General features: G+C 40.4%; 1 protein-coding gene across 36 annotated transcripts in view; it reads left to right on the top strand.

Moving 5' to 3' along the window:
• MAP4K4 (mitogen-activated protein kinase kinase kinase kinase 4) overlaps positions 1–27,997 on the top strand; it is a 202,435-nt gene that overhangs the window by 161,982 nt on the left and 12,456 nt on the right. For 2 of the 36 annotated variants that reach the window (XM_017864949.1, XM_017864945.1), the window contains exons 13-27: positions 3,989–4,150; positions 7,014–7,100; positions 7,661–7,882; positions 8,836–8,997; positions 11,843–12,076; positions 12,955–13,061; positions 14,442–14,593; positions 15,227–15,324; positions 16,030–16,038; positions 17,686–17,861; positions 18,358–18,478; positions 19,562–19,753; positions 21,712–21,829; positions 22,148–22,318; positions 25,042–25,185. In XM_017864949.1, coding sequence (XP_017720438.1) covers positions 3,989–4,150; positions 7,014–7,100; positions 7,661–7,882; positions 8,836–8,997; positions 11,843–12,076; positions 12,955–13,061; positions 14,442–14,593; positions 15,227–15,324; positions 16,030–16,038; positions 17,686–17,861; positions 18,358–18,478; positions 19,562–19,753; positions 21,712–21,829; positions 22,148–22,318; positions 25,042–25,185 — 2,155 coding nt within the window. The remainder of the gene's footprint in view (positions 1–3,988; positions 4,151–7,013; positions 7,101–7,660; positions 7,883–8,835; positions 8,998–11,842; positions 12,077–12,954; positions 13,062–14,441; positions 14,594–15,226; positions 15,325–16,029; positions 16,039–17,685; positions 17,862–18,357; positions 18,479–19,561; positions 19,754–21,711; positions 21,830–22,147; positions 22,319–25,041; positions 25,186–27,997) is intronic. The other 34 variants (XM_017864961.1, XM_017864960.1, XM_017864955.1 and 31 more) reach the window with 29 other exon arrangements.

The raw sequence follows: 27,997 nt of genomic DNA, 5'->3' as shown, positions 1-27,997 counted from the left end.
TTCAAATAAAAAAAGTATTGAATTTCTCTTCTGAAGGTAATGTGTAATATTTACTAAGAGATAAGACATGGTTCCTGCTTTCAAGACGTTTGGAGTCTCTTTTATGTTCTAGTAACCAAAGGTATGGTAGTATCACCTGAAATTAAAAAGAAAAAGCCTCTCAGAAGGTTTCAGTTGACAGTTGAACTTTTTATACAGCATATCCTGTTTGTAAGACGTTGTTTGCTTGCTATTTTTTCTTTGATGGTATATTTTGAATTAAATTTATACATTTTTAATTGAATAAAATGTAATTATGTTGACATTATATGTACATATATACAGAGTGAGTTTGCACACGTACGAACATGCACAGTTAGACTGCCTTGTCCTGTGCAGCTCGTCTACTGAGCCTCCCCCGCCCCCAGCAGGAGCAGATACATGCTACCTGGGAAAAGTGAACAACAAAGACTGGGAACATGGAAACACTGAGTATGTGGCGAAAGATGAACTAAAACAAGGGCATTAAGTGAAAATGTAAATACTAATCAGTGTGACTGCAAGCGTGCTCACTTCACTCAGCTCCCAAAATGCTGGCAGACACACTTACTACAAATGCTGTCTCTTTTTCACACACCCTTTCCTCAATGCCGTAGGATATTGGAAGGATTCCCAGAATATTGTGACGATTTCTCTCTGGAGATAACTGACCAGCCCAAAGGAAATAAGGCCCCAGTGAAGTGATCAGGGTGAATCATAATCACCTTACTCTATTGCTAAGTAGTTGCCAGGTGCTCTTTGTCTATACTGTCCTTATAGTTTGCTTTTTAGGATCTTAAATATAAATGGACAGCCAAGATTACCAGACACTGAGGAAAATCTCTAACATGAAAGATTTTGAAACAAATAGGGAAAAGAACTCGAAGGATATAGAGACAGGGAACAGAGCAAAGCATCTCATACGTATATAAATATACACATGAACAGACACAAGACCTTATCCTTGGAAAGAGAAGATACTATATTTATGGAAAAAGAATACTCAGAAATTAAGAAGGAATTCTTGAGTTTTTTTAATTTAAATTAACACTCCCAGAAAGTGGGGGAGAAAAGACAAGCTGGTGGATAATAGGACAAAAGGAAAACTTGCAGAATCAATCCAGGCTGTCCAGGATGTCCACACTTACAGAATCAATCCAGGATGTCCAACTTCTATTTAATAGATGTTCTAGGAAGTGAATACTATAGAAAGAACATACAGGAATAATTTAAGCAAAATTTCCAGAAGTAAGAAATACGGGCCGGGCGCGGTGGCTCAAGCCTGTAATCCCAGCGCTTTGGGAGGCCGAGACGGGCGGATCACGAGGTCAGAAGATCGAGACCATCCTGGCTAACATGGTGAAACCCCGTCTCTACTAAAAAATACAAAAAACTAGCCGGGTGAGGTGGTGGGCGCCTGTAGTCCCAGCTACTCGGGAGGCTGAGGCAGGAGAATGGCGTAAACCCGGGAGGCGGAGCTTGCAGTGAGCTGAGATCCGGCCACTGCACTCCAGCCCGGGCGACAGAGCGAGACTCCGTCTCAAAAAAAAAAAAAAAAAAAAAAAAAAAAGAAATACGAGTTTCTGGATTGAAAGCCTCGCTGAATACCCAGCACATAAATGAAAAAGGTTCACACAAAGGCACATACATTATTGTGTATGTACACATACATTATTGTGTATGTGCACATACATATATACATATATCATCTTTAGAATATTGAGGATGAAAAGAGGATCCTAGAAGCTGAAGTTGGGAGCGGGTAGAGGAGTGTGGAATGGGTCCTGTACTAAGTATCAAGAATCTGAATGGTCTCAGAATCTCTAGGAGCAACATCAGAAACTAGAAGATGGCATAGCAATGCCTTCGAAACTCGGAAGGAATGTTAATTTTCTTCAGCCGAAATTGTGTGTAACGTGTTAGGGGAAATAACAACTTTGCAGAGTTCCCAGAGGTTGTTTTGTTTTGTTTTGTTTTGCTTTGTTTTGTTTTACCTCTTCTTCTCTCTTCCTCAAGAAGCTGCTGGAGGATGTGTTCCAGCAAAGTAAGAAAGAAGATGACAAGGATTCCCAGGAAGTTTGTGGACAGAAATATAGGATGACTGGAAAACAGTCAGTGTCTCAGTGTCCAAGAATAAAGAAAGAATACCTGATTTCTTTAACTGTGTTGAAAGGAGTGTTATGTTAGTGCAAGAAACTTTATAGATTATTTGTGATAGGTCCATAGAAATCCAGTGGAACAAACGAAAAGTGAGATAAGTAATAACACCTTGATAAATAAAGATGGCATAGCCATTAAAGTTGTAGGTGTTAGACACTAGAGCAGGAGCACCGTTCATTTTATGACCCCATCTCCACCCATGGGAGGCTGATGAGTTTTGTGTATTGAATTCGAAGAGCAGAGAATGGGGAAAAGAAGATTCCCCGTTGAAAAACCTATGTAATAAGAGAGGCAGGACCAGCAGACTCAGAACTTCGTTGAGAATAATGGGGGTATAGTAGTCAAGTGAGAGAGACTGGAGTACCAAATCATTGTTGCTAGGCAGTTATCCCAGATGAAAGATACTACTTTACGTTTCCCAGGGCAGCATTTTTAAGTGTCGGCTTTCAGATTAAATACTAGTTGACAGTGGGGAGAAGACCCAGAAGGAATACTTAAACTATAATAAATGTGTACTTTGTGTATCCATTATCAATATGTCTAACATCCCTGATAGCTTTACCCTAAGCTTTCTTGTTTAATGGTTAATTTTAGTGTCACAAATAAAGTTTGTGTTAATATTATTGGCTCTCTGTGTCTGGGAAATTTGATGGCTGTGCGTCCTCTAGAGCTGTTGCTATCCAGTAGCCACTAGCCACGTTTGGCTATTTAAATTTAAATTCAGTGCAACAAAATTAAAACTCAGTTTTCATTCATACTAGCTATATTTCAGGTGCTTATTAGCAACAGGTGACTAGTGACTATGGAGCAGTGCAGAGACAGAACATTTTTATTACCCAGAGAGTCCAGAGTCTAGCTTGTGCTTTACTGGCAGACAGCCTTGGGCTAGAAGAGTGAGTTGTCATCAAGTGCCCGGCGTGTCGTCTTGCTGTGTACTGTAGGGTTACATAGAACAGTCTGGGTTTAGAAAGGCTGAGTGAGTCTGGTAATTCAGTAGCATCTTTTACACCTGTTGATGGGCTGCAGGGTAGAGTGTAGTTAAGAGTATGTATGAGCTGTAGAGGCAGAGCAGTTCTTCCAGCTGGGGACTTGCTGGCTGTGTGACTTTGGGCAAGTCATTTACCTTTTCTGAAGCTGTTTTCGCATCTGTAAAGCAGGGATGAAATAATGACTTCCTTGGGTTGTTAGGAGACTTATATTAGGTAAAATAAATGGAATAGAAATATCAAATACTTAGCATAGTGCCAGGCACATAGTAGTAAGCATTTGCTCAGTGGCAGTTTCTGAAATATTTGTATTAATGATAATGGTCATAGTTATTCTTTTCAGTTCCTCTTTTCCTGATGTGTAACGTCAGTTCCTCTTTTCCTGATGTGTGTTTCTTTTTTTCCTTTTTAAAATTATTTGTCTTTCTTTCTTTGCTGGATTTCTATTTCCCTTTATTTCTTTCTCTCAATGTATTTTTCTTCTTACTTAAGGGTCCTGCATAACCCTGTTAATGATATCCAAGAATAAAGAATTTTCTGTCCCCTAATTGTTGTGGTGCAGTGAGCAGTGGGGAACAATAGTTATCAAAATGAAACTAAACCCTGTAAGGATTCACAGAATCACAGTACTTTTGATCAAAATTCATGAGGAAGCCCTTACTTACGGGTTCGAGGGGCAGTATGGAAATAATTGGCCGGTAGCTGTGGGGCCCGTGAACCTCACTTCATTAGTGTCCACCTGTGACTGACTGATGAGCGCACTATAACATCATGAGAAAGATGGCGGGAAGATCCCTGGTAATTATACGTTTTTACTTACATAGCAACAAAGGAGAGAGCGTGAAGCTAGAAGGCAGCAGGAACGTGAACAGCGAAGGAGAGAACAAGAAGAAAAGAGGCGTCTGGAGGAGTTGGAGAGAAGGCGCAAAGAAGAAGAGGAGAGGAGACGGGCAGAAGAAGAAAAGAGGAGAGTTGAAAGAGAACAGGTTAGTTCATAGAGAACGTACCAGGCTTACATTTGCGAAGTTTGTTACTTTGCAGAGGTGGGAGATTTTTAGAAAGTACACGTGATGCATACACACATGTACACACACACACATATACTTGGAACTTCAGATGTATGAACGTGGTGAAACACAATCGGAATGACACCAATAAATTGGGTCTCTTATCTTAAAAACGGTTTATAAATCATCATACTTTAGAAACCTTTTGAAACCAGTTAAGTGGTCTCTAAATAGTATAATATCTGAAAGATGTCTGCATGTATCTTCTCAGACTTGGCTTATATGCTGTGGACCCCAAATAGATGAGTGATAATTAACTTTTTAAAAAATAAAATTAAAAACCAACAGTAAGAAATTTCTTATGAGAAATATTTGAATATCCAGTGGCCAAGTGAATATTGTAATATATATCAGCATGTAATTCCGTATATACACGGTGCATTAAAAAAACTAACATTGATGAGTTCAACCAAAAAAGATCAAGTTTTAATAATATTTGCAGCATTTTATTAATGCCAGGTATGATTTTATTTAGAATTTTTGTTTTGTTTGTTTCCTGAACCACCTGTGCAAACAAAAATTGCCCTTAGCCTCTTTGCCTTTCTTGTCTTTGAATTGATCTCTTTGTTATGAGCTTGGAATAAAGAAAAAATGATACATGAGGACCAATTTAAATAACACTTGGTATCTGTATTTTAAACTTACAAACCATGGTGTTGACTTTCAAATGTGACTGTTCAGCTGCCGTCCTTTATGCTAAGCATGTGTCTTGGGCTTTCTGAGCCTTGGGTCTGCGTGCTCCTCAGTGTTTTCCCAGGAATTTCAGTGACGCTTTTTGTGTTACCTAATTGACATTGTCAACCATTTAACTGTGTTGTGCGTGTGCTTTAACATTCCACTTTTGTTTATACCTGGGGGCTGCAAAGAGGAAAACACTCAAGCTTTTAAGAATTAAATCACCTAGAAATAATGATTACAGTTCGATTGTGAGAGGAGGGTGTAATGGCAGCAATTCATCTTTAATGCTCTAGTGGCAGTCATTAAATTTTGTGAATAGCAAGTATTTGGCACCACTTTAAAAAAAAAATTCTAAAATCGGTTTTATTCTGTTTTCCTCATTCTATTGTGAAATAGTAAGTCCCATGTTAACAGTGCTGTTGGACACATTTCTTTCAGCATAAGTGTGTATGTATGTGTAGATGTATGTTGTGTTGCGTATGTTCATTGACTATGTGTTAGGACCTTTGTGGTTTGGAGAGGACATGATTTTTCCAGTTGTCCCTGTGGTTTGAGGGCAGAAAACAAATGAGTGTACTGACTTGATCTTTCAAGTGACGATTTAATTCTGTTTTGTTCAAAGAAAAAAATGAGTTGGAAGTCAGGTTCCTTTGCTCAGTCACAGGTGGGTTAAGGCCACACAAGCCTTGCTAGGGGAGGTATTGCTGTAGCATATACCATGGAGGGTCAGGCATAGACACAAGAGATGTCGATCCCAGGTCAGAACCAGATAAGTTAGTCAGTGGCCTTCTGAGTAAGTCCACCTCCCCCCTCCCCGCCCACTGCCCACACCCCCTCAGTTGGCTTTTTTGGCTCAGTTTTCTTTGTAAAGTAAGGATTTCTTAGGATTTTTATATGCTGTAATTTCAATATTCTCCCAGAGATATTGGTTAACTAAAACTTCTGTTCAGCCTATATTGATGGCTATTTTTGTTTCAAGGTGTGCACCATGACACAGGGGATGGTCAGCAGTAGACACTCTGAAAAGGGAATCTGAATTTCAGGATAAAATATCTCCTCAGAGTCCTTCTTAGTCTATTCCTCTTCTAGAAAAAAAGGAAGCCTCTTTTGCTTGTAAAATGTGTTATGTTTTTCAAGGTTATTTCATATTGATCTAATTTCTGAACCTTAAAAAAATTCCTGAGGGTTGGGAGAGGAGATTTTGGATGCTCATTTCTCAAATGAAGAGACTGAGAAAAGGGGAACTTTAGAGCGTGCTAGAGATCATAGAGCCATTTCTCAATGGAACAGGGACTGAGGCCTCCTGGTATCCCTGTCCTTTATAATGTGCATGCAGCTTCGAAGTAGGGTTTTACCTCTCTCCGTAACATATTTGGGATGTCTTTACCTGTGTTCATTGTTATGAAGACTAATCATTCTCTTCTCATTGAAAAGAAAAACCACCCCATCTGCACCTCCTCCTCTCTTTCTCTCCCCTTGTCCTTGTCTGTCTCTGTCTTTGTCACACACACACAAGCTTATCATGGAGCCTGGGTCTGTCCATTTGAGGAGAGTTGCCCAAGTCTGGAATAAAGTCATTCCAGGTGGCTTTGGAATTGTCAGTGAAAGCATGAATCATGTTTGTTGTATTTTAATATTAAGCAGGTTTTGGTTTTAGGTTTCAAAAATTGGTGATCTGTGCTTTTATAAATAATGACTAATAAGCAGATGTTTACTAATCAGAACCCTCTGATCCTTTTAAATTAAACTCTTGATTTCTCTGGAGTTTACCAACCTTAAGAGTTTACCAGCCTTAAAAGAGTAATGGCATACTCTTTTAAAATTCTGCATTTGTATGCAACAGCTGTGTTCTAACAGAAATACTTTTAGATCCCTTCATGTATATCATGGGAATACATATCATCATTTGTTAGGCTCCTTAGGTCTTACTGGCCAATTTGAAGTTCTTGGAGAAATCTTTAGCAATAGATTTTCTTGAGGTATTTACCACTAAGTGAATTGTCACTAAAGATGATTGGAGCAAATGGTTCTTGGTGCTCCATTCAGGTGGTTCTGATGCTTTTCTTTGGGATAAATTGATTGCTGGGTGATTTCTGTGTGACAGGAGTATATCAGGCGACAGCTAGAAGAGGAGCAGCGGCACTTGGAAGTCCTTCAGCAGCAGCTGCTCCAGGAGCAGGCCATGTTACTGGTAAAGCCCCGCCTCTGTTTCATTCTGTAGCATCAGGGCTCCATCATCCTTCCCCTAAGTCGAGCAAGCTGTGGTGGTCACCAGACCATTTTGGTTTTGCTGTGGGCAGCCAGGCTGAAATAGAGATGCCCATTTTATGGTCCTATTGGTAGCACATTGCAACGTGGTCTTTATTTATTTATTTCTCTTTAATAAGTTAATTGTTCTTGTTTGGTAGATCAACAAGGTTTTAAACAGAACTTGGCACTCAGTGAACACACTAGAATGCTGAGGGCAGTAGGTTGAAAGTACATGCCACAGAATTTTTACCTAGTATCTATACCACTAATACTCACATTTAATTGAATTATCTCTTACTCTGTCCAATGATAATTATGGTTAGCAACAGCGGTGAGATTTTTCCACAGGTAATGTGCTATTTAAAATCCCAACTATTTTGCTTTCTTATAAAACACCGAGGGAAAATGTATGGTCACTTTTTTAAAAAGCCAAACAAATCCAGAGAAGAGGCGAGCTCTCCAGTGTCCCATAGATTTAGTGTTATCCTCTCCCTCTCCAAGGAGTGCCGATGGCGGGAGATGGAGGAGCACCGGCAGGCAGAGAGGCTCCAGAGGCAGTTGCAACAAGAACAAGCATATCTCCTGTCTCTACAGCATGACCATAGGAGGCCGCACCCGCAGCACTCGCAGCAGCCGCCACCACCGCAGCAGGAAAGGAGCAAGCCAAGCTTCCATGCTCCCGAGCCCAAAGTCCACTACGAGCCTGCCGACCGAGCGCGAGAGGTATCCTCTTTCCTTTGTCACTTAGACATTGCTCTGGAAAGCAGTACAATGACTCTTCAGAACTGTGTCATATGATTTCTAGAACAGGCCATAGAGGTTAGCTAATTATCTAGTTTCTTCGTTTTCTAACTAGGAAATTGAGTTTCAGAGGAGTGGAGGGCCTTGCCCAAGGTTTCAGATGCAGTCAGTGCTTTTTCCATAAAGGACCAGAGTGCCTCAGAAGAACTTGAAACTGAACTAAACAAAAAGAAGATTACATGACACAGTCCTTCTTAAAAATGTGGATGAAAGAGTGGTCTGATGAACTATTCTCCCAAGCTAGTATAAAGCTAAAGAGTGCCTGTGGCTTAACTTTCTGACTTTGCAGATGTCAAGATGCACTGCTAGATTGGTGTGTTAGGGCTAGCCAGAGCCTCAGAGTAGGCTGAGTAGGCTGCAGCGGGGACTGCTTGGAGGTGCGAGGTGGACGACAGGTGTGCCTGCAGAGGTATTGAATCCTGGCCCACAGGTGGCGGCAGCCTTCTATTGTGTCTGCCCTCACAGGTAGTAGATTCTAGAAACAAGTGTTCTGTTTGTTCTGGAGTGCTTTTATTTTTGATGGAGTGAAATGCATTCTGGATTTCTGATGATAGTTTTTTAGTCTGTTGGTTTAGTTGCTTGTGACAGATTACATTTTTCTACTTTATCATCATATACAGTCTTAGAATTCTGAGCAAGGAGGAGAGCTTAGAGACTGCCTTGCTAATTTTTATCTTCACAAATATTTTCTTTTTCCTGAATCTAATCCTAGCACTACTTTATCTACCTTCTGTTTTCCAGCTGCCCCTCTCTTTTCTTGTGGCAGAAGAAAACAGAACATTTGTCTTTAGATTTCTTCCACTCTTAGACTTTCTTTGATATTTCTGCTTTTCCCCTACTAACACTGAGTTATGTCTTCTCATTCTCTGATGCAGGTGGAAGATAGATTTAGGAAAACTAACCACAGCTCCCCTGAAGCCCAGTCTAAGCAGACAGGCAGAGTATTGGAGCCACCAGTGCCTTCCCGATCAGAGTCTTTTTCCAATGGCAACTCCGAGTCTGTGCATCCCGCCCTGCAGAGACCAGCGGAGCCACAGGTAGCAACAGTCAGTTTGCTGTGGTTGAGGAGACTCACGCAACGGCTCGCTGAGCCACAGGCCTACTGTAGTATCACAGTTTAGTTTGTCACCACATTGAAAAAGAAGAGAGATGAGCAGGAGTGACTTTAGACTAAAAGAAGGCATACACTCAGTTGATAGGGAAATATTTTTTTCCTTTTTCTTTTTTTTGAGATTTTTGTGTACTCATTAAGAGTATCTAGAGTGAGTGATTTCTTGTAATTTTTTGCCTGCCCTAACAGCTGTTAAGTGCCTCCTTTTTCTAACACAAAGATCTTTTAGTTTAGTTTTTAGAGAACTGGGATTATAAATACATAGAGGGAGAGCCAGAAATTTTCTCTGAAGTATTTTAAAAGTAAGTGCTCTACCACGTGATGATCCCTGGCTCTTGGCCAGTCCTATGAATGGGCCTTAGATGATGCCCCTGAAATTCCATGCAAAATGTCTTTATTTGTTTAAATGTGTATTTTTTGTGGGAGTGGGGGGGAATGACCTTTTATCAGATTCTCACAAGGTTCAAGATCCAAAAAAGTTTAGATCTAGCGGATTAGGTGTGAATTTCTCTGAAATAGGCCGGGGAAAAGGCTGTGGCCCCTCCTTGGGTCTGCTGCAGCATTCTAGCCTTGGCCAGGTGAGGGGAACTGTTGGGCTGATGCTGTGTGCCTGGAGCAGAACCCACAGTGCTGTCCATAGAGGAGAGCAGGCAATGAAGATTACGGCTAAAGATCTTAGAGATCCTTAAAATGCCGATTTCTACTCTCTTGCTGAAAATTACTGACTTTTAGACATTTTCCCACTTGCCACTCTGTAATCCAGAATGTTAGGAACAAGTTCTTATGCTTGAGTTTATTTTTCACTGGTGTTTGCATGTGTGGGAGACAAGTTTATGTTCTTGCGGCAGGAAACTGTGGGATCTGCAGGATGGAGGAGTTTAAAAAAAAAAAAAGCCGGGCACAGTGGCACACACCTGAAATCCCAACACTTTGGGAGGCCAACGCGGGTGGATCACCTGAGGTCAGGAGTTTGAGACCAGCTTGGCCAACATGGCGAAACCCTGTCTCTCCTAAAAATACAAAAATCAGCCGGGCGAGGTGGCGGGCACCTGTAATCCCAGCTACTCAGGAGGCTGAGGCAGGAGAATAGCTTGAACCCAGAAGGTGGAGGTTGCAGCTTGCATTGAGCTGAGATAGTGCCACTGCATGCCAGCCTGGGTGACAGAGTGAGACTCCATCTTAAAAAGAAAGAATAGCTAGGACTGAGGCCAGGGGTATGTGAGGGTGAGTGAGTATTTCCACGAGACCAAGCAGTTTTTTGAGTCCGAGGAGAGCTAACAGATGGGCAGCTCCAGAAAGGAGGGGATAGAAAGGAAAGAGGAAAGCAGGAGAGGGTAAATGGACACAATTAGAAAGGGAAGAGAAGAGAGACTACTAGAATAGGTCTGAGGACTCGTGTTCTTTAACAACTTTACACTGCTTTTGAAGATCAGAGGATAAAAGTTTTCACACTGCAAATTAAACTTGCCGTAAGTGGAGAATCTTTATTTGGCCACTAATAGTTTAGAAAATAGGAGTTTCTGAATTATCTATACTAATTTTTGCATTTGTTATGAATTTGTGTAGTACCTAGAAAGAGTCTCCCATTTCCTTCTCCTGTTCATTCTTTGGGGGAAACTTTTCTCATGTAGGACTCTATTTTAAAGCTCATTTTTGATTATAATTTCAGGTAATACTTTGAATTACATGCTTTACCTCTGAAAATCTTAAACATTTTAGAAGTCTGGGATTATACCAATATCTGGTATTATACAAATCTCTCACCTGTATATTGTAGAAATCATACACCAGAACTAATTTCACATCTTGTGTTCGGAAAGGTTGAACAAATTGATTTAGTATTTTCAGTTTTTGTCAAGTACATTGATGTAATGGATATGTAGCCATCATTTTTTCAATTGCCATATTGAACAATTATTTTGGAACAGTAAAACATAATTTAATGAAAATATTTTATGGATTTTTTCAGAGATCATTTTCCCAATTTAGAAGCAACCAGATGAACTCAGTTGACAAGTAATTGTCATATTTTTGTAATTTCCCAAGTGGAAGGAATACTCCAACAATAGTCAATTCAGGGAATCCATGGTACTGAATGTTTTTAAAGAAATCACAGTTCTTTATTTTCATCACTAATATGAAAGTATATGGAGATACCTAGGTTATGGGTGTTTGTAGACTTGGGAAAAATAAGAAAAATTGTTGGTGTAGTTGAAAACTTAGCTGTTGTTGAGACACAGTCTATCAAAACGTGAGGGGTTTGTCTTTGCTCATTGAACGTGCCATTTTGTTACTCAGTCTGGTGTTAAATCTGACACTGCAGGTAATGTGAGGATGGCTAGGTAGGTTTGCACATTTGGCAGCGCCCTTTATCTTACGATTTTTCTGCCTGTCTCTGCCTTTTCAGTCTCTGCTTTGACATGGATGTGCATGCAACACATCATACCCACTTTGGGCTCTGAAAGCCTCTTTGTAAAAAAAAAGAAAAGAAAAGAAAAAAAGTCTTCACATTAACTGCTATCTGTAATGTTTGTCTGGATATTACAAAGAGTTTTCCTTGTAAATGTACATGTGTTCTTTTCTACATACTGTGTTCCTAGACCACTTCTTCACTTTGAAGTGTAACTGTTTCACTGCGTGGCTGACCTAACACTGTACCACCCCGGTGTGTATTCTGCCTCTGCCAGTTCCTGCTTTGGATTTGGTATTGACCAGAAAAGCCAGTTTTATGCAGAACGCATTGAATGTTTTGTGTTTTGTTTTCTTGTAAGGTACAGTGGTCCCACCTGGCATCTCTCAAGAACAATGTTTCCCCTGTCTCGCGATCCCATTCCTTCAGTGACCCTTCTCCTCCCAAATTTGCACACCACCATCTTCGTTCTCAGGACCCATGTCCACCTTCCCGCAGTGAGGTGCTCAGTCAGAGCTCTGACTCTAAGTCAGAGACGCCTGACCCTACCCAAAAGGCTTGGTCTAGATCAGACAGTGACGAGGTGCCTCCAAGGGTAAGGAGCAGAAAGACAGATGTGTGCTGCTTTTTTCTTTTTTGTTATTTTTTTTTAAGATTATTTATTTTAATTATGGGTATGCAACTTTACCAAATTTAAAGGGGCATTGAAATTTCAAAGGGACTTTTTAATGGTGAGGATAAAGTTCCATAGTTAGACAATTTTATTCAGCCAGTGGCCAGTTAGCGTTTTACTGTTGTTAACGCTAAATAAGGCAGCAAAATGATGTAAGAGTAAGTCTACAAAGAATTGGCTTCTTAAACAAATTCATAATCTATTTTAGCAGTTTTCTGTATGTTTATGCAGAAGCTATGTAGTTTTGCAATATTAATGTCAAAATTTTAGAAAAGGTCTTATAAGAAAATTTTATTTTCTTTTAAATGTAGGGGATTTTGTTTTGTTTTTGTGTTTACATAATGGTGAAATTAAACAAAGAGCCAATGTCAATTTATTTTTCCTCATTTGGAATTTGCTTCCTCTGAATATTTTCTTGCTTCCTGCCAGTCTTTGCTTCCTGCCAATCCATTTATAGACCATTGTTTGGTTTCTTTGAGCTTATTTCCTGATTCTCACATTATCTCAGCAAATGCTTTGTATGTCCCTGCTACCAAGCTTCAGTCCAAACATCATTTAAATGTTACAGGAGCATAGAAAGGCTGTTTGTACTGGCTTCTTGGATGCCTGTGACTAAATTTTCTCTCTGATTGTATGTATCAGTGAAGGACCAGGGAAGGAGTGGGGATGGGGAGTGGAGGTGATAGGAAGGACTGCTTTTAAATATTAGGACTGCTTTAAAAATATATTTTGGTTGGGAAATATTTTTTTTTTTCCTCTCATGTTTTCAATAATTTAATTGCTATATTTTCTACTTAAAGGTTCCTGTGAGAACAACATCTCGTTCCCCTGTTCTGTCCCGTCGAGATTCCCCACTGCAGGGCAGTGGGCAGCAGAATAGCCAGGCAGGACAGAGAAACTCCACCAGGTAAAAGACAAGTGAGCGCTGAGAACAGGCCTCCTGTGCGGTCTACCACAGCCTTACATTGTCTGTTTCATAAAAATGCTCTTAAACACAGAAGTTCTGGGGCAAGGAGATTGTTAGTTATAAAAGGAAAAGCTGCCATAAAATCCATCAGCGTGGATGGCATCAAGTTGATGTGTAGTAAAAAGTGGGTTTGAATCCGGACGTGCATTAATATAGTAACTCTGAAATTTAAACTACTTTTCTCTGTATGAGTAAATGGAGGGAGCACCAGGGAAGGGGGAGAGGTTCTAAGAGAACTGTGATCAGAGGGAGCTTTTCATCTAAGGGACGTTGTAAGGCCTGTGGCATAAAACAGAAATCACAAACAGGTTACTGAAGAAGTCACTGGTTGACTGACGGTCTGCAGTAAGCAAGTGAATTAACCAAATAATATCCTTTTTAGGTTCTAGAGCTGCTCTATCCAGTACAATTAGCTACAGAAGTTTCCTTAAATTTAAATTAAAGTTTAAATTTAGTTAAAATGAAATACAGTGGGAACTTCATTCTGCAGTGCACTGGGTATATTCATGAGCTCTATAGCCACATGTAGCTAGTGGCTATGATATTATCCAGCTCAAATATAGAACATTTTCATCATAACAGAAAGCTTCATTGACCAGCACTATCATAGGGAAGAAAAGGTGATTATATTGAATGTTTTATATCTTGATCATCACTGAACCTCTAAAGTTAGCCTTCTGCACATGGAACCTTGGTCTGACTTGAAGTGTCAGATGGATGATGGCCCAAAAGCTGCACAGAATCCTCAGCACTGCTAGTGGTAGGGGGACTGTGGTGTTCTTCTGTGACCAAGTCTGTGTCATTAATCCTTACCTAGCACATGTGTGCTTTGGGTTCATCCATGGCAGGAAATCTATCCCAGTCCATGCTTTTTCTGTACCATTTCCAACAGCCCATACAAAGGACTGTTCTTTGTAAGTGTCAGTTTTTGAGAACAGCAGCAGGCAGGTAAGAGCAGCAGCCTAGAAACAGAATATAGTTATGCATATAATTATACAAATATATGGAGTATTTTCCTAATGTTAAGAACTGGCATGTAGCTGTGACAGAAATGTTGCTACTTCTATACTGAACAGTAGCATTACATCTCACACCTGATGATTTTAGATCTAATGGTAGGATATCATTTAGCATACAAACTAAAATATATGAGATAAAATCCATGAATAATGTCATTTTATCTTTTGGTGAATTTAATGTTGAATGCTGTTTATAGACTGTTTTTCTCGTCCCTACATTTTAAAGACATTGGATGGACACACGATGGTACTGCATCTCGAGATGATGCATTAGCTGTTCTCACTTCCTCTTTTCTCACAGCAGTATTGAGCCCAGGCTTCTGTGGGAGAGAGTGGAGAAGCTGGTGCCCAGACCTGGCAGTGGCAGCTCCTCAGGGTCCAGCAACTCAGGATCCCAGCCCGGGTCTCACCCTGGGTCTCAGAGTGGCTCCGGGGAACGCTTCAGAGTGAGATGTAGGCTGCCTTTCCTTTGCCTTTTCCCTGCTAATGTTTTGGGCTGTGATCCATATATTGGAAGTTCGTCTTAATCTGTGGTTTGTGTGTAGCCACACATCACAAAACAATGTTTTAGCGTAGGTTGCTAGTGACAATAATAGTCATCCTGGTTTTAATCATAAAGGAGCTAAATTTTGAGAGCTTTATATATACCTAGCACTGTGAGTGCTTTACAATTTAGTGGGATTAACTAACTTTTCCAAGGTAATGGGCTAATTTGTGAGTTAGGATTTGAACCCATTTCTTACGGTCTGGGCTGCAGAGCCTATACTGTCATCAGTATTGGTTATTTTAATGTACTCGTAATAGATGAGTGAATATTCCCTCTATTGTATTACTGACATACTGTGACAAGGTATACATTGTGAACACGTGTCAAAGTGAGTGTGATGATGGAGGGTTTAAGTAAAAGAGTTAGGAAGGCTGCTGGAGCCCTCCTTGGGCTCTCTCTGCTCTGTAGTTCATACCTGCATGTGGAGAGCCTGCCATGAATGGGCAGACAGGAATGGGCGGGGTGGGCAGGGCAGCTTCGTAATACACATCCATATGTTGATATGTGTCCGTCCATCTTGTCCCTTTTAAACCCAATAGCGTCATCCAAGTCTGAAGGCTCTCCATCTCAGCGTCTGGAAAATGCAGTGAAAAAACCTGAAGATAAAAAAGAAGTTTTCAGACCCCTCAAGCCTGCTGTAAGGATTGTGCAAAATCAGTTTTACTTATTTCAGACTTGAATGCGATCTTTCTATTAAAAATAGGTGGTTGAGAGGCCTGCAGTCTCTTCTGCGAGGGCCCCTCACAGAGTTGAGGAATTATAAGGAATGACCTAAACCCCAGACGTATTTGTTCCCTTTTCCATTGGTGTCATCTGCTTTCCCTGCATAAAGTCTCAAGTGGGTGAAACTTTATGTTCTATTGTTCCAGCCATACACTTGGTGTACAGTCAGCCTTACAAAATAATGCAGAACAAAGTATAGTTTTTATTTAGTGAAACTTCCTTCTAAGGAAACTGATGTTTTTAAAAAAATACAAAAGAAAAGGTTTTTTATCTCTTTCTTGGCATTAACCTTTATTTATTCTGGTTCGGCATTTACAATACTGGCTTTTAGAGTAAGTTTTAAAAAATCACCTTCTTAAACTCACTGGTTGCCTACCTTCTGCTTTTTGGTACCTGGGGTGACTGCTCCTCACCCTTCTCTTTTAATCCCTCTGATGTTACCTGACCATGTAATTGTGCACACTTTGCGGAATTTTAAGCCTGTCAAGAGTTTTCATTTCCTGCTTGAACTGATTTCTGTACTTCTCCCTCTCCCCTTCTTTCTCCCATGCTTCCTTGTACTGTGCATTCCTCATCAACGATGGCTTCTCGGACTACACGAAACTGCGCTGTACTGAAGGGCGAAGTGGTAAGCGCCATCTCTGAAAAGTTCTGCCTCAGAGCAGCACTCCGACCGCCTGTCAGCTCAGCTTGTATTCAGGCTGCGGTCCTGCTCCTTCCTCAACTTGACTTCTTGTTCTGTTCTGGAATATAAAAACCTTAAACTTTACTCCAGCTTTCTTAACATAACATTTGCTGTATTTATTGTTATTAAATGTAGCTTTTTTGACTAACTGTTTAAAAAGCTGCAGCTATAACCACGAAATAATAATAGCAAGACTCAGAGTCCAGTCACTGTAATTTCAGAGGCTCAAGCTCAAAGAAAAGAAATATTCTCAACTGTGGGGGAAAAAAAAAGAAAGAAAACCAAGTTGGAACTGCTAGAAATAAAAGACAAAAAGAGTTACATAGACTGCCTTTTAAAAAAGTGGTTACTTTTAAATAAAATTCCCCAAAAAAGATGAATTTGGAGTTTCGTATGAAAATGTGGAGTATAAATAGTAATCACTCTTGAAAATTATTATTTGGTGGATTGATGGAATCTTAAGAATATCTCAGTGTGGAAGAGTAAAGGGAAACGAAGCCTTTTGAACAAATTCCACTACTGGTTTCTTTTCTTTCGGATATTCCCGTTCATAGGTGGTGTTACAGGGAGATGTGGTAAGGCTTGAAGGAGGGCGATAGGGACGCCCACAGCCTCCTGTCCCCCGCACTCAGGGTTGCCACTGTCTCTTCATGTGTCTCGGACTTGTCCATGAAAGTGGCAGGTCGTGAACAGTCAGTGAAGTGAGATGTAAATGGCATCCTGGTGCTCACTTCACTCCTCTTTCATTGTAATGTAGGTTTGAAGTTTTTTGTTTTTTTTGTTTTTCAGTGTGAGGTAAAATTCTAGATCAGCAAATGTATATACATAGATCCTTGAGCTTTGGTGAAAAGACACATGCCTGTATGACAAAGTCTTCTTTAAAGGGGGCAGTCCAGAAAGCAAGCCTCTAGTTAAATAGGCCTGATTTAAAGAGTTGTGGGAGGAAAGTTATGTTTCTACAACTTTTATTAATAAAATATTAAACTTAAAATGTTGATTATAGTAAAATATTAATGTTTATTAAGATTTCATAAATATCCTACAAATAGTAACTATAAACATTTATTAAAATTAAACCTTAGAGCGTTGAAGTTTTAATAATAAAAGTTGAAGTAAAATAAAAATGTGTCCCTCAAAACCTTTTATATCAGGCCTGTTTAACTAGAGCGTTGCTAAGTCTAAAGAAGACTTCGTCATATAGGGAGATGTCCTTACAACAAAGCCCAGGGTCTGTGTATATACATTTGTTGATCTAGAATTTTACCTCATATTGAAAAACAACAACAATACTGTGAGCTTATCATGAGCAGATCATCGTGTGTTTTTATTGTCATGGGATTTGAACTGTATTATGACATCTTTGACCTTTTTTGCTGTCTTCTGTTTTTTTTTATCTCTCTCTTGACTTTCTTTGGTTTTTTCTATTAAAAGCCGTAGGAGCTCACTTTCTTATGAAACTGGGTAACTACTCTACAAAAGTCTTACAAAACTGACATTGTGGCAGTTTATGGTTAAAGAACTTGTCATCTTCTCCTGTCCCTGCACCCCCGTTGCCTTACTTAACTCTCTCTTTTCTGTCCTTTGCTTTAGGATCTGACCGCACTGGCCAAAGAGCTTCGAGCGGTGGAAGATGTACGGCCCCCTCACAAAGTGACGGACTACTCCTCATCCAGTGAGGAGTCGGGGACGACGGATGAGGAGGACGACGATGTGGAGCAGGAAGGGGCCGACGAGTCCACCTCGGGACCAGAGGACACCAGAGCAGCGTCAGTCCCTGGCCTCTTTTAGAGAGGATGAAAGTATTCTCTCAGAGCCTGCTTTCCGCTGGGACCCAGTTGATCCTAGACTATTGCGTGACCCCATGAGCACTTACTCTGTAGTTCTCATGGATTCAGCAGCAGGCCGCCTTGTGTTTCCCCTTCTCTTCGTTGGTGTGTGCATGTGTCAGTGCTTCCCCAGCACCCCAGCGTGTACTTTATTTTTTCCTTTTGATTGGAGGATATATGATCCAGGGGAAATTTCAGTTTGATATAACTACTTTAATTAGCTGTAATTACTCATTCTAAGTTTTTGCTTAGAAACAAATGGCACTGGAAGGAAGTTCTTTGTTAAAGGGAGAAAGCTAAGCAGTTGCTTTTTTGGAGGAGGCTTTATACCGGTAGCCTCCTCTCATGTTTTGATTTTGAGAAGGCAGAAAGCCTAAACAGGATCTCCTTGACTCCAGAGATGAAGGCCTTTCACTTCTGGATTTTGCCTCCGTAGGTCATCTCTGAATTTGAGCAATGGTGAAACGGAATCTGTGAAAACCATGATTGTCCATGATGATGTAGAAAGTGAGCCGGCCATGACCCCATCCAAGGAGGGCACTCTAATCGTCCGCCAGGTACCCGTGTCTTCTCTGTCGTCAGAGGCTGAGCTTCTCCTGTGGTCATTAACCCACTTGCTCATTCACTCACTCATGCTGTTTCTCCATCATCATCTGTTTTCATGTTAACAAGTCCCAGAGGGTCAAGTGTCAAGTGTCGGGGGCTAGGGAGGCAGGTGTGTACTGCATGCCCGGAAGGTAGCGAGTAGTCTCCACCCCACATCGCTGCTCCTCTGCATGTCTGCGGCAGCCCTCATTCAAGCACCGCGCTGAGTCTCACAGTCTATGTCTGAGTGGGAGAGAAGCCACAGGGAGGCCTTAAACAGGCTCGCAGAGTGAGGAAGCAGGTCTGGAGTCTGGCAGAGTAACTACCTTGGCTCTGCAGAGCACGCTTGGCTCTGAGTGTCTGCAGTGCCACAGCGGGAGCGGGTGAGGCAGGCAGGACGAGCCTCATCACAGGCCCAGAGACTCGGAGAGCAGAAGAGTTCGGGAGGTTTCTCTTCTATGTTCCAAAATGTTAGTTTTCTTACTTGTTGAATAATTAAATATGTGCCACTCAGATATGCTCAGTTTGGATCACTAAGCTTTTTAACTGTCTGTTCGTTTCTTAGCTTAGACTTAATTAAAGTGATGCGCTTCTCATTTAAATAGAACAGGGCATCTATTTAGTATTTTGGACTTTGCCCTAATTGTGTTTCATGCTATGGCAATGCATTCGGATGGAAAGTAGGAAGAACATGGAAAAGACCAGGATTCAGAGAATCCACAGGTACTTTCTGGAGCTTTACAAAGAAAGATTTAAAAAGAAAAAAAAAAAGGATACTGGTTTTGGTAACAGAAGCTAGTGCAACAGATAAACCAGATTAAACGCTCACTGCTCGAGTCGCGCAGCCACCAGATGAGGTACTTTGAATTCTGTTGGCTCAAGTTAGGCATTTGATGAGGAAGTGTGAGCAGTTCAGGCTAATTCCTTTGGTTTTTCCTTGGTAATTTAGCAGAATTTATAAGTCACACAGCACCTTAAACAAAGCAGTTATCAATAGGGCCATAGGCAATTTTAGCTGCGCTTGAGCGAGACAAGTGTGCCTGTTTTTTCTACAGAGTACAGTTGACCAAAAGCGTGCCAGCCATCATGAGAGCAATGGCTTTGCCGGTCGCATTCACCTCTTGCCAGATCTCTTACAGCAAAGCCATTCCTCCTCCACTTCCTCCACCTCCTCCTCCCCATCCTCCAGCCAGCCGACACCCACCATGTCCCCACAGACACCCCAGGACAAGCTCACTGCTAATGAGGTATGTCTCGCACCACAGCTGGCTGCTTTCCTGGGGTTAGACCAGCACTGCCTAGGAGTTAGTTTGCAAAGGAGACCTTTCCAACACCCTCACCCCTTCCCTTCCCACCCTGCTTTCTCTGTCACCTACCCTTCTCCCCAACCCCAAGTAACATGTTTCAGATCTGCATATAAACCCCTTAACCCTAGATCAGCTCCCCAAAACTTGCCAGTTCGCTGTTTACTGTTCTCTAGATAAGTATAGTTGCATGGCTTTCTTTATCTAGTTTTTTTTTTTTTTTAAAGTCTAAATAAAATGCTGTGTCCTCAGATCCATATTATGTATTTGACATGAAATTCTTATAGTCATTTGTGGAATCTGCCCTTTTCATTCTTTTTATCCAATAAATAAAATATAGGAAGATTCGGTTCAGCAGGCTTGGCCTTATCTGGACAAACTTGTTATCCTGTACAGGAATCTCTTTCAAACAGAGCTGGTGTTTTTTTTTTTTTTCCTTGTTTTGGGGGTGGTTGTTGGTTGATTACTCTTACTTGTTTTCACCAACCCTATTAAGGATTTCGTCCTTTGAAATTTATAATCACTCAGTGGTTTGGAAGCCAAATTATTTTTGGGAAACCTAGAAAAAATTAGGATGTTAAGCAAGAAGGGCAAAGGTTTGAGCTTGTTTTTAATTTAAAATTTTGTGTGGGAAATCTGTGTGCTCCTTTGAAGGCTTGGTTGTGGTGCTCAGTCTGGGTGTTAGCTCAGTCTGGGTGATTCTTTGCTCTTTGAACAGGGTAGTAGTGACGTAGCTCACTTGAGCACCCGTATTGAATTAAACAAGTGATTTGATTCCACGGAAGATTTGGTTTCAGTGCCTTTATCTACCAGTTGAGGGAGGTTAGAAAGAATCAGAAAAATCCTTCCTTCTGAGGAGCAGGGGCAAGTCAGCTGCTTCCTAGACAGGCTTGGCATCGACTGGACTGGCCACTGACTCATGGCACAGGGAGGGAAGCTGCCAGGGGACAGATGTTCAGGTGGGAAGCTTCGGAGAGGGCATGGGCTCTAGGACATGGTGACTCTCGGTGTCCATGGAGGGTTCAATGGTACAGGACAAAAGCACTTGATCAGACATGTTCCTTTTTTCTCCTGAGATCTATTTCCCACCTACACTCACATTCCTCCTTATATTTATATTTTAAACTTTGCTCCATTTCGCTCTAATGTGCAGTATTTTACTATAACCCTTAACTCACTAAACCGGCAAATTTATTTTTCTGTTTGTTTTGTTTTTACTTGTCATTACATTTCCACTTAACAATTTGTTTCACTTTCTTTGTGTTTTTTTTGTCTTAAGTTACATTATTAACCAAAACACTAGTGCTCCTAAAAGATCAAAAGGATGTGCCTTCTTTTGTCATTTACACTTTCACTAATGAGTCCCCATTTGGTATGGGTTTAATGGTGATGCACCTAAAACAACAGTAGCCAAAGCTTCTGTAGCTTTCTGGCAAGAGGCTCAATTTAAAATAACTAGAATTATTAATAATTGCCAATATTCCAGCATAGATTATTTGGACTCTTTTGGGTAGGAGAATAAATTCAGAAATTGGTGAATTGAGATAGACCAATTCACCTCCTTTAGGAGTTTCATTATAAGTATTTACTTAATTTGTTTTAAAGCTAGGCACACGAAGCATAGATTTCATTGGTAGCTTGCAGCACCGCTTTGTAGATGAGCAATGTCTCTGGTAGAGATATGGCTCCTGCAGTGGTTCCAGGTAAAGCAGCCTGCCCTGAGGGTTGCTATGCCATGTGGAAGCTCCCTGCAGAGCATTTTTTGGGGTAATGATGCAAGAGAAATAGAGCAAAGTATTGGGAAATAGTTAGTGCAACGTAGAAGTGAATTGAAATGTATATTTTTAATGTTCATTTTTAAAATGCCAGTTGTATTAATAACATTGAAATTTACATTGCAGACTCAGTCCGCTAGTAGCACACTCCAGAAACACAAATCTTCCTCCTCCTTTACACCTTTTATAGACCCCAGATTACTACAGATTTCTCCATCTAGTGGAACAACAGTGACTTCTGTGGGTAAGTACAGTAGCAACAAGAAAGCAGCTAACAAATGGGACTTTATCTTTGAGTTGCTCTTTTGAGTGGCTTAGGTGTAGCTGGTTGTTCACAGGCACAGACCTCAGGTACAGAAACTTCCCATCCCAGTTGGATTGCCTTATTTGCAATGCTCTGCAGAGTCCATTTCCTTTTTCCATATATATTGCTTACAGATTTCTTCTCTCTGACAAAGTGTTGGTTATACCACATGAATATTTACTTGAAGTGTACTGGGGGAGGGAGGCAGGCATGGTGTGTGTGTGTACAGAAAATAATTTCAAATGTATTGTGTTTCAGTGGGATTTTCCTGTGATGGGATGAGACCGGAAGCCATAAGGCAAGATCCTACCCGGAAAGGCTCAGTGGTCAATGTGAATCCTACCAACACTAGGCCACAGAGTGATACCCCAGAGATTCGTAAATACAAGAAGAGGTTTAACTCTGAAATTCTGTGTGCTGCCTTATGGGGTAGGTGTCTAGCCACTCCTCTAACACTTTCATTTTTATTCTGAGCAGTGGCTGGTCTTTTAGAGAAGTACTGCTTTGAATAGTTTGTGGATAGACAGGATGGAAGACTTCTGTGATGCCCGTCTCCTGTCATATGCAGACTGGTGTGGCACACGTATATGCTTGACTCATTTTAACTGTCAAATATTGGAATGATTAATCTCCATTTTACTTTTATTGAATAAATTTTTAGTAGTAGTTTTGTTACATGGATATATTGTATAGTGATGAAGTCTGGGTTTTTAGTGTAACTCTCAACCCAAATAGTGCACTTTATACTCAGTAGTGTACATTGTACCCCTGAACCCTGAGGTTGACAGTTTTCACTATAAAATTCAATCATATCTAGCAGTGGAAATGTTGGAGAAGTATATTTATAAAAACTTACTGCAACAGGCAACCCAGTATTTTTCATTTTTCATGCTCGTAATTTCCAAGGACTTTACAGTGACTGTATTCTTTTGACTATGAGCATTCAGTACTTTATAAAATTATACAGCTGTACAATTATACAACTTGGAAATATATCATGGAGAAGTAGATGATAGAGTGTAAGTGCCACAATACCTTCAGCTTTTGTGTTTTGAAAAGTGTCTTCAGCTTATCTTGTTACTCCCTCATTCCTTCTCAATGTAAAATCTTGAGGTTGATGTTTATATGTTTTTTTTAGAAATGCAAATAGTATTTCTTCACAAGGCTCATATTTTGTGTAGTTATTATCAGATTCTTGACACAGGAGTTTAAAAAAATCTACTTGATACTGAAGATTGACCAGGAAAGTAACAAAATATTGTGTAAAATAGAACCTTTGAAATGGTTTCTGTGTGGCAGCAGTTCTATCAATAAATATCTGTCTTTTCTGCCAATAATTTCTAAGCTGTTTTAGATCAACTTGCCTAGATATATGCAGGGAAAACACTAAGCATAATATTCAAATAAGTTCCACCTTGACACAGATATAGTCAGGGCAGAATGGCCAACCTCAAAAATAAAATTGTATGAAAATGAATCGCATATTACATATTTAAATATTTTCTTTAAGTTGTACAGCATTTTTTTTTTTTTTAATCTCTAAGCATTAAATCAGTATCCCCACAAGCATTGCTTGGGTAGATACTCTCCTCCAAATGTTGGGATAATCCCAACTCGGTCAACTCTATAAGGACCAGGCACGAACTGAGAGACAGCTCTAGGAGGGTTGTTCTCTCAGTGCCGTCACAATTATTTATTTCAAATTATCTGGAAATAGGGTGTGGGCATACGTGTATGTGCCATGATATTCTTCCCCCTCACTCCCTCTACACAAATACTTTATTCCTTGTCTTGGTGAGTTTATGACTGAGGAAATCAGCACATACATATATGTATCCAATTCCCTAGGAATGTAAGGTCGTCTGTGCTACATGTTACAAAGGTGATTCTGACAGTGAAGGTTCTAGATCAAGGAACAAGAGCATTTGGAGAAATACATGAATGATCAAGAGGGAGAAGTGCTTTGGTCAGGCGGTCATCAGTCTTAGATGCCAGCCCAAGGCCTTTGGGACAATTTCTACATGGAATGTGCAGTTTTTGAAGGTAGTCATAACTTGAGTATTTTAGCAAGATTAGGATTGATTGGCTGTACATCATGAGAAAGTGGAGAGAAGCTCCTTTAACAACCTTAATTAAGGTCTGTATCCATCACGTACAAGGTTGCCAAAGCCTGAACAATTGTGAGAGCAGAGGAAAGGGAAAGTAGGCACAGAGATGAGGTGTTCTCTGGCTCTAGTGGCCAGTTTTAGCTAGTTTTGCAGAGCAGCTTGGGAGCTGTTGATAGAAATAGCAAAAGTCATGAGGCTAGTTTCAGTAGAGATCTGCAGTGGGTGGAAAGCAGGAGGCAAAGTAGCAGAGTGGAATTAGGAGTCACTAGTTTTGAGGCACGCTCACACACAGGTGTGTGTGTGTCACCAGATGGACAGCAGTGGAAATGTCTCCACTGAAGAAGCAGAGGGCAGGTGTGGAAACAAGGAAGGAGATGTCACATCACAGCAGAAGAGTGTGGAGACTGTGACAGTACAAGGTTAGAGAAATAGGGTGAGTCACATGGGGAGATCACAATATTTTGATAGTCCTAAGAAATGGAGGGACAGGAGAACTGAGTGCAGTTGTTTCTTGATGGTGGTGGAAAGTAATCTTTAAGAAAAGCTTAAACATGAGTGATGGAAGCCAAATCATAAGCTGTTAAGGATTTGAGGGCTGTATGTGGCCCATTCCAGAGATTTGCCAATGAAAGATAAGGAAGCACAAAGAGATCATGGTATCAGGTGAAGATTTGTTCAAATGTGTGATGTGGCTAATTAGACATAGAATCTGTAAAGACAGGAAATAATCAGCATATAACATTCTCGAGGAACTGAGGAAGAATTAGAAACTAATGGATTATGAAGGAAATTGATGGGATAAGGGTTTCTTTTTCTTTCCCTTATCCTTTCTTATGTTTAAATATGTCAGCATCAATGCTACATGGTGATGTGTTACAGGATTATTTACTTTAACTATTTAACCACTATTTTAAAGATTTCTTCTTCTGGGTGAATTAAGGAAGCTGCACTTTTTTCCAAATAGATGATGTTATCCTTTCTATACAACCTGGGGATTTGCCAAGCATAGCATAAAATTGAGGCCTTTCTGTGTCCCTGAAACAGGAGTGAATTTGCTAGTGGGTACAGAGAGTGGCCTGATGCTGCTGGACAGAAGTGGCCAAGGGAAGGTCTATCCTCTGATTAACCGAAGACGATTTCAACAAATGGACGTACTTGAGGGCTTGAATGTCTTGGTGACAATATCTGGTGAGTATTTGTTTTGTAAAGCAGAATATGTGACACCATCTTAACACTATTGTTAACAATCTTGTAGCTTTACAAGATTGTTTTACAATATTGTAGCTTTACACACTAAACAATCTTAACAGTATTGTAGCTTTACACACTAAACTTCAGTTAGCTCATTCTCTGATGTACTGGTTAAATAAGATACAGCCGCATCAAGGCTTGACAATAATGTGAGCTGAAGATGTATTCAGATGCAACACACACACGCACATTTGATCTGTGGCTCCTCCAAAAGCAGTCTTGAGAAGCATACGAATGTGTGCTTTCTCACTGGCATCTCTCACTGCCCTCTCTGCCCAGTTGCTTGTTAGATTTCATTTGCCTTATCCAATATGTAGGTCTCTGGCCACTCCTTTCCACCAGACTTTTTTTTTTGTTTGTTTGTTTGTTTGTTTGTTTTTTTTGAGACAGAGTCTTGCTCTGTTGCCCGGCTGGAGTGCAGTGGTGTGATCTCGGCTCACTGGGTTCAAGCATTTCTCCTGCCTCAGCCTCCTGAGTAGCTGGGACTATAGGCGAGCGCCACCACACCTGGCTAATTTTGGTACATGCAAAAGGAAGTATTCTTTGCCATTATTGTAAAAGTATTGTATTATGGTTTTTATTATGTGAATTAACACAGTTATGTCTCTTTTTTATTTTTATTTTTATTTATTTATTTTGAGACAGAGTCTCGCTCTGTCGCCCAGGTTGTAGTGCATTGGCACGATCTCCACTCAGCAAGCTCCACCTCCCGGGTTCATGCCATTCTCCTGCCTTAGCATCCCGAGTAGCTGGGACTACAGGCGCTGCCACCACGCCCAGCTAATTTTTTGTATTTTTAGTAGACACTGGGTTTCACCATGTTAGCCAGGATGGTCTCGATCTCCTGACCTTGTGATCCACCCACCTTGGCCTCCCAAAATGCTGGGATTACAGGCGCAAGCCATCACGCCAGGCCAATTTTTAAGAAGAGCATTTTTCTTAGTATAACTTGTATAATATAAACTACTACAGGAAAACCACTGGAGAAATAAAAGTAGAATCATCCAGAAATCATATCTTTTAACTTTTGTAAGTTTTTAACGTCCAGTCTTTTAAGCATACATCACACTCACTATACACTTAAGGGAAAAAATCTGCATAAAAATGGTTATACAATATTTCAAACATACAGGGGATAATAGGAATAATGGCACCCACGTACTAACTATAACTCGCTGGTTTGAACAGTTGTTGCAGTATTGTACATGTTGTACATACGGTCAGCATCCCTGTTCCTCCCCCCTCTGCCTGTCCATGGCAACCTCTGTCCTCAAGTTTGGGTGTATCCCATCCAGGCCTGATTGTCCCAAACATGTAGTCTGCTTTCTCCATGCCATTGAACATCCTTCCATGGCCTCCATTTTATATGACCACAGGATGTTTCCTTGCATAGATATATTAAAATGTATTTACTTATCTTCTCTTGTTGCCCTTTGGGTATATTCCCTTTTTTTTTCCTTCATGTGAACATTTTTCACGGATATCCTGGTAGCTTACTTAACCTTTAGGCACATACCATGTTGCATAGATCATAATTTCCTAATAATTAGTGTTTTTGCTTGGTCAAATGGTATGCAAAATTACAAGACTTTAAATGGGTCTTGTATACCACCACTTACAGTCACTTACGATATTATAATCACCTATGATACCACCAATAATTTTGATTTAATTATCTGCTTGTTAGTACAAGCTTGTTATGTAACATATTTGCTTGTAGTTATTTTATTTCTCATATATGCTTTTGGTTGTTAAGGAGTTTCTTGAAATGCAAAAATTTCACTATTTATACTTAAATGAGGAAACAGGCATTTAAAACTAGAGTGCTGATGGCTGGTAGTTATTTAAGTTGGAGAAAACAAATCTGCATTTAGTGATCCAGTGAAACTAGACAGTTCATGGGGATCAGTAATCAGCTGAGACCAGGTGCGGCGTTGTATGCCTGTAATCCCAGCAATTTGAGAGGCCAGAGCAGGAGGATTGCTTTTGCCGGGGATGTTGAGGCTGCAGTGAGCTGTGATAGCACCACTGCACTCCAGCCTGGGTGACAGAGTGAGATCCTGTCTCAAAAAAAAAAAAGTTAACAATTATGATCAGCTGATACCAGTAATCATTTTTTTTGTTCTACTTTTCTGGGTTTTTTTCCTTTCTTATTAGCTTTTAATGGTTTTCACAATCATAAATGTAGTACATGTCAATTGTAGGAAGCTTCAAAAATAGAAAACACTTAGGAAGACTAAAACAACATGTCACCCCAATCTCAGAGCTAACTCTTACTAACATTTTGTGTTTCCCTCTCCTCTTTTCTGTAAATATATCTCACAGGATGGAAACAAAACATTATATGTAAAACTATGTGGTCTTTTTCTTCTCTTAGCATATATTGAATATTTTCCTGCAAACAATTCCCCAAAAGTTAAAAGGATTATACTGAAGTATGACATACACAGGAAGTACAGATAAGCATACAGCTCAATGAGCTGTCACACGCAGAATCCATCCAGATAGCCCCACCCTGCTGAAGACATGGAACATTGCCAGCACCCCAAAACTGCCCTGTGAAGCCACCCAGGGACTGCCCCCAGAGGCAAGCACTGTTCAGACTTTGAACACGTTAGGTTGATTTTGCCTTCATTGAACTAATTTTATATAATGATAAAACAGTATGTGTTCTAGTGACGGCTGTTTCTTTTCTTTTTTTTTTTTTTGGAGACTTTTCTAAACGTTTTTTCAGTATTGTGCAGTTTAG

This window comes from Rhinopithecus bieti, unplaced genomic scaffold (genome assembly GCF_001698545.2).
Source record: "Rhinopithecus bieti isolate Rb0 unplaced genomic scaffold, ASM169854v2 scaffold_76666, whole genome shotgun sequence".
Taxonomy (NCBI): domain Eukaryota; kingdom Metazoa; phylum Chordata; class Mammalia; order Primates; family Cercopithecidae; genus Rhinopithecus; species Rhinopithecus bieti.
The sequence above is the reverse complement of the archived record's forward strand: the minus strand, read 5'-3'. Positions and strand labels throughout refer to the sequence as shown.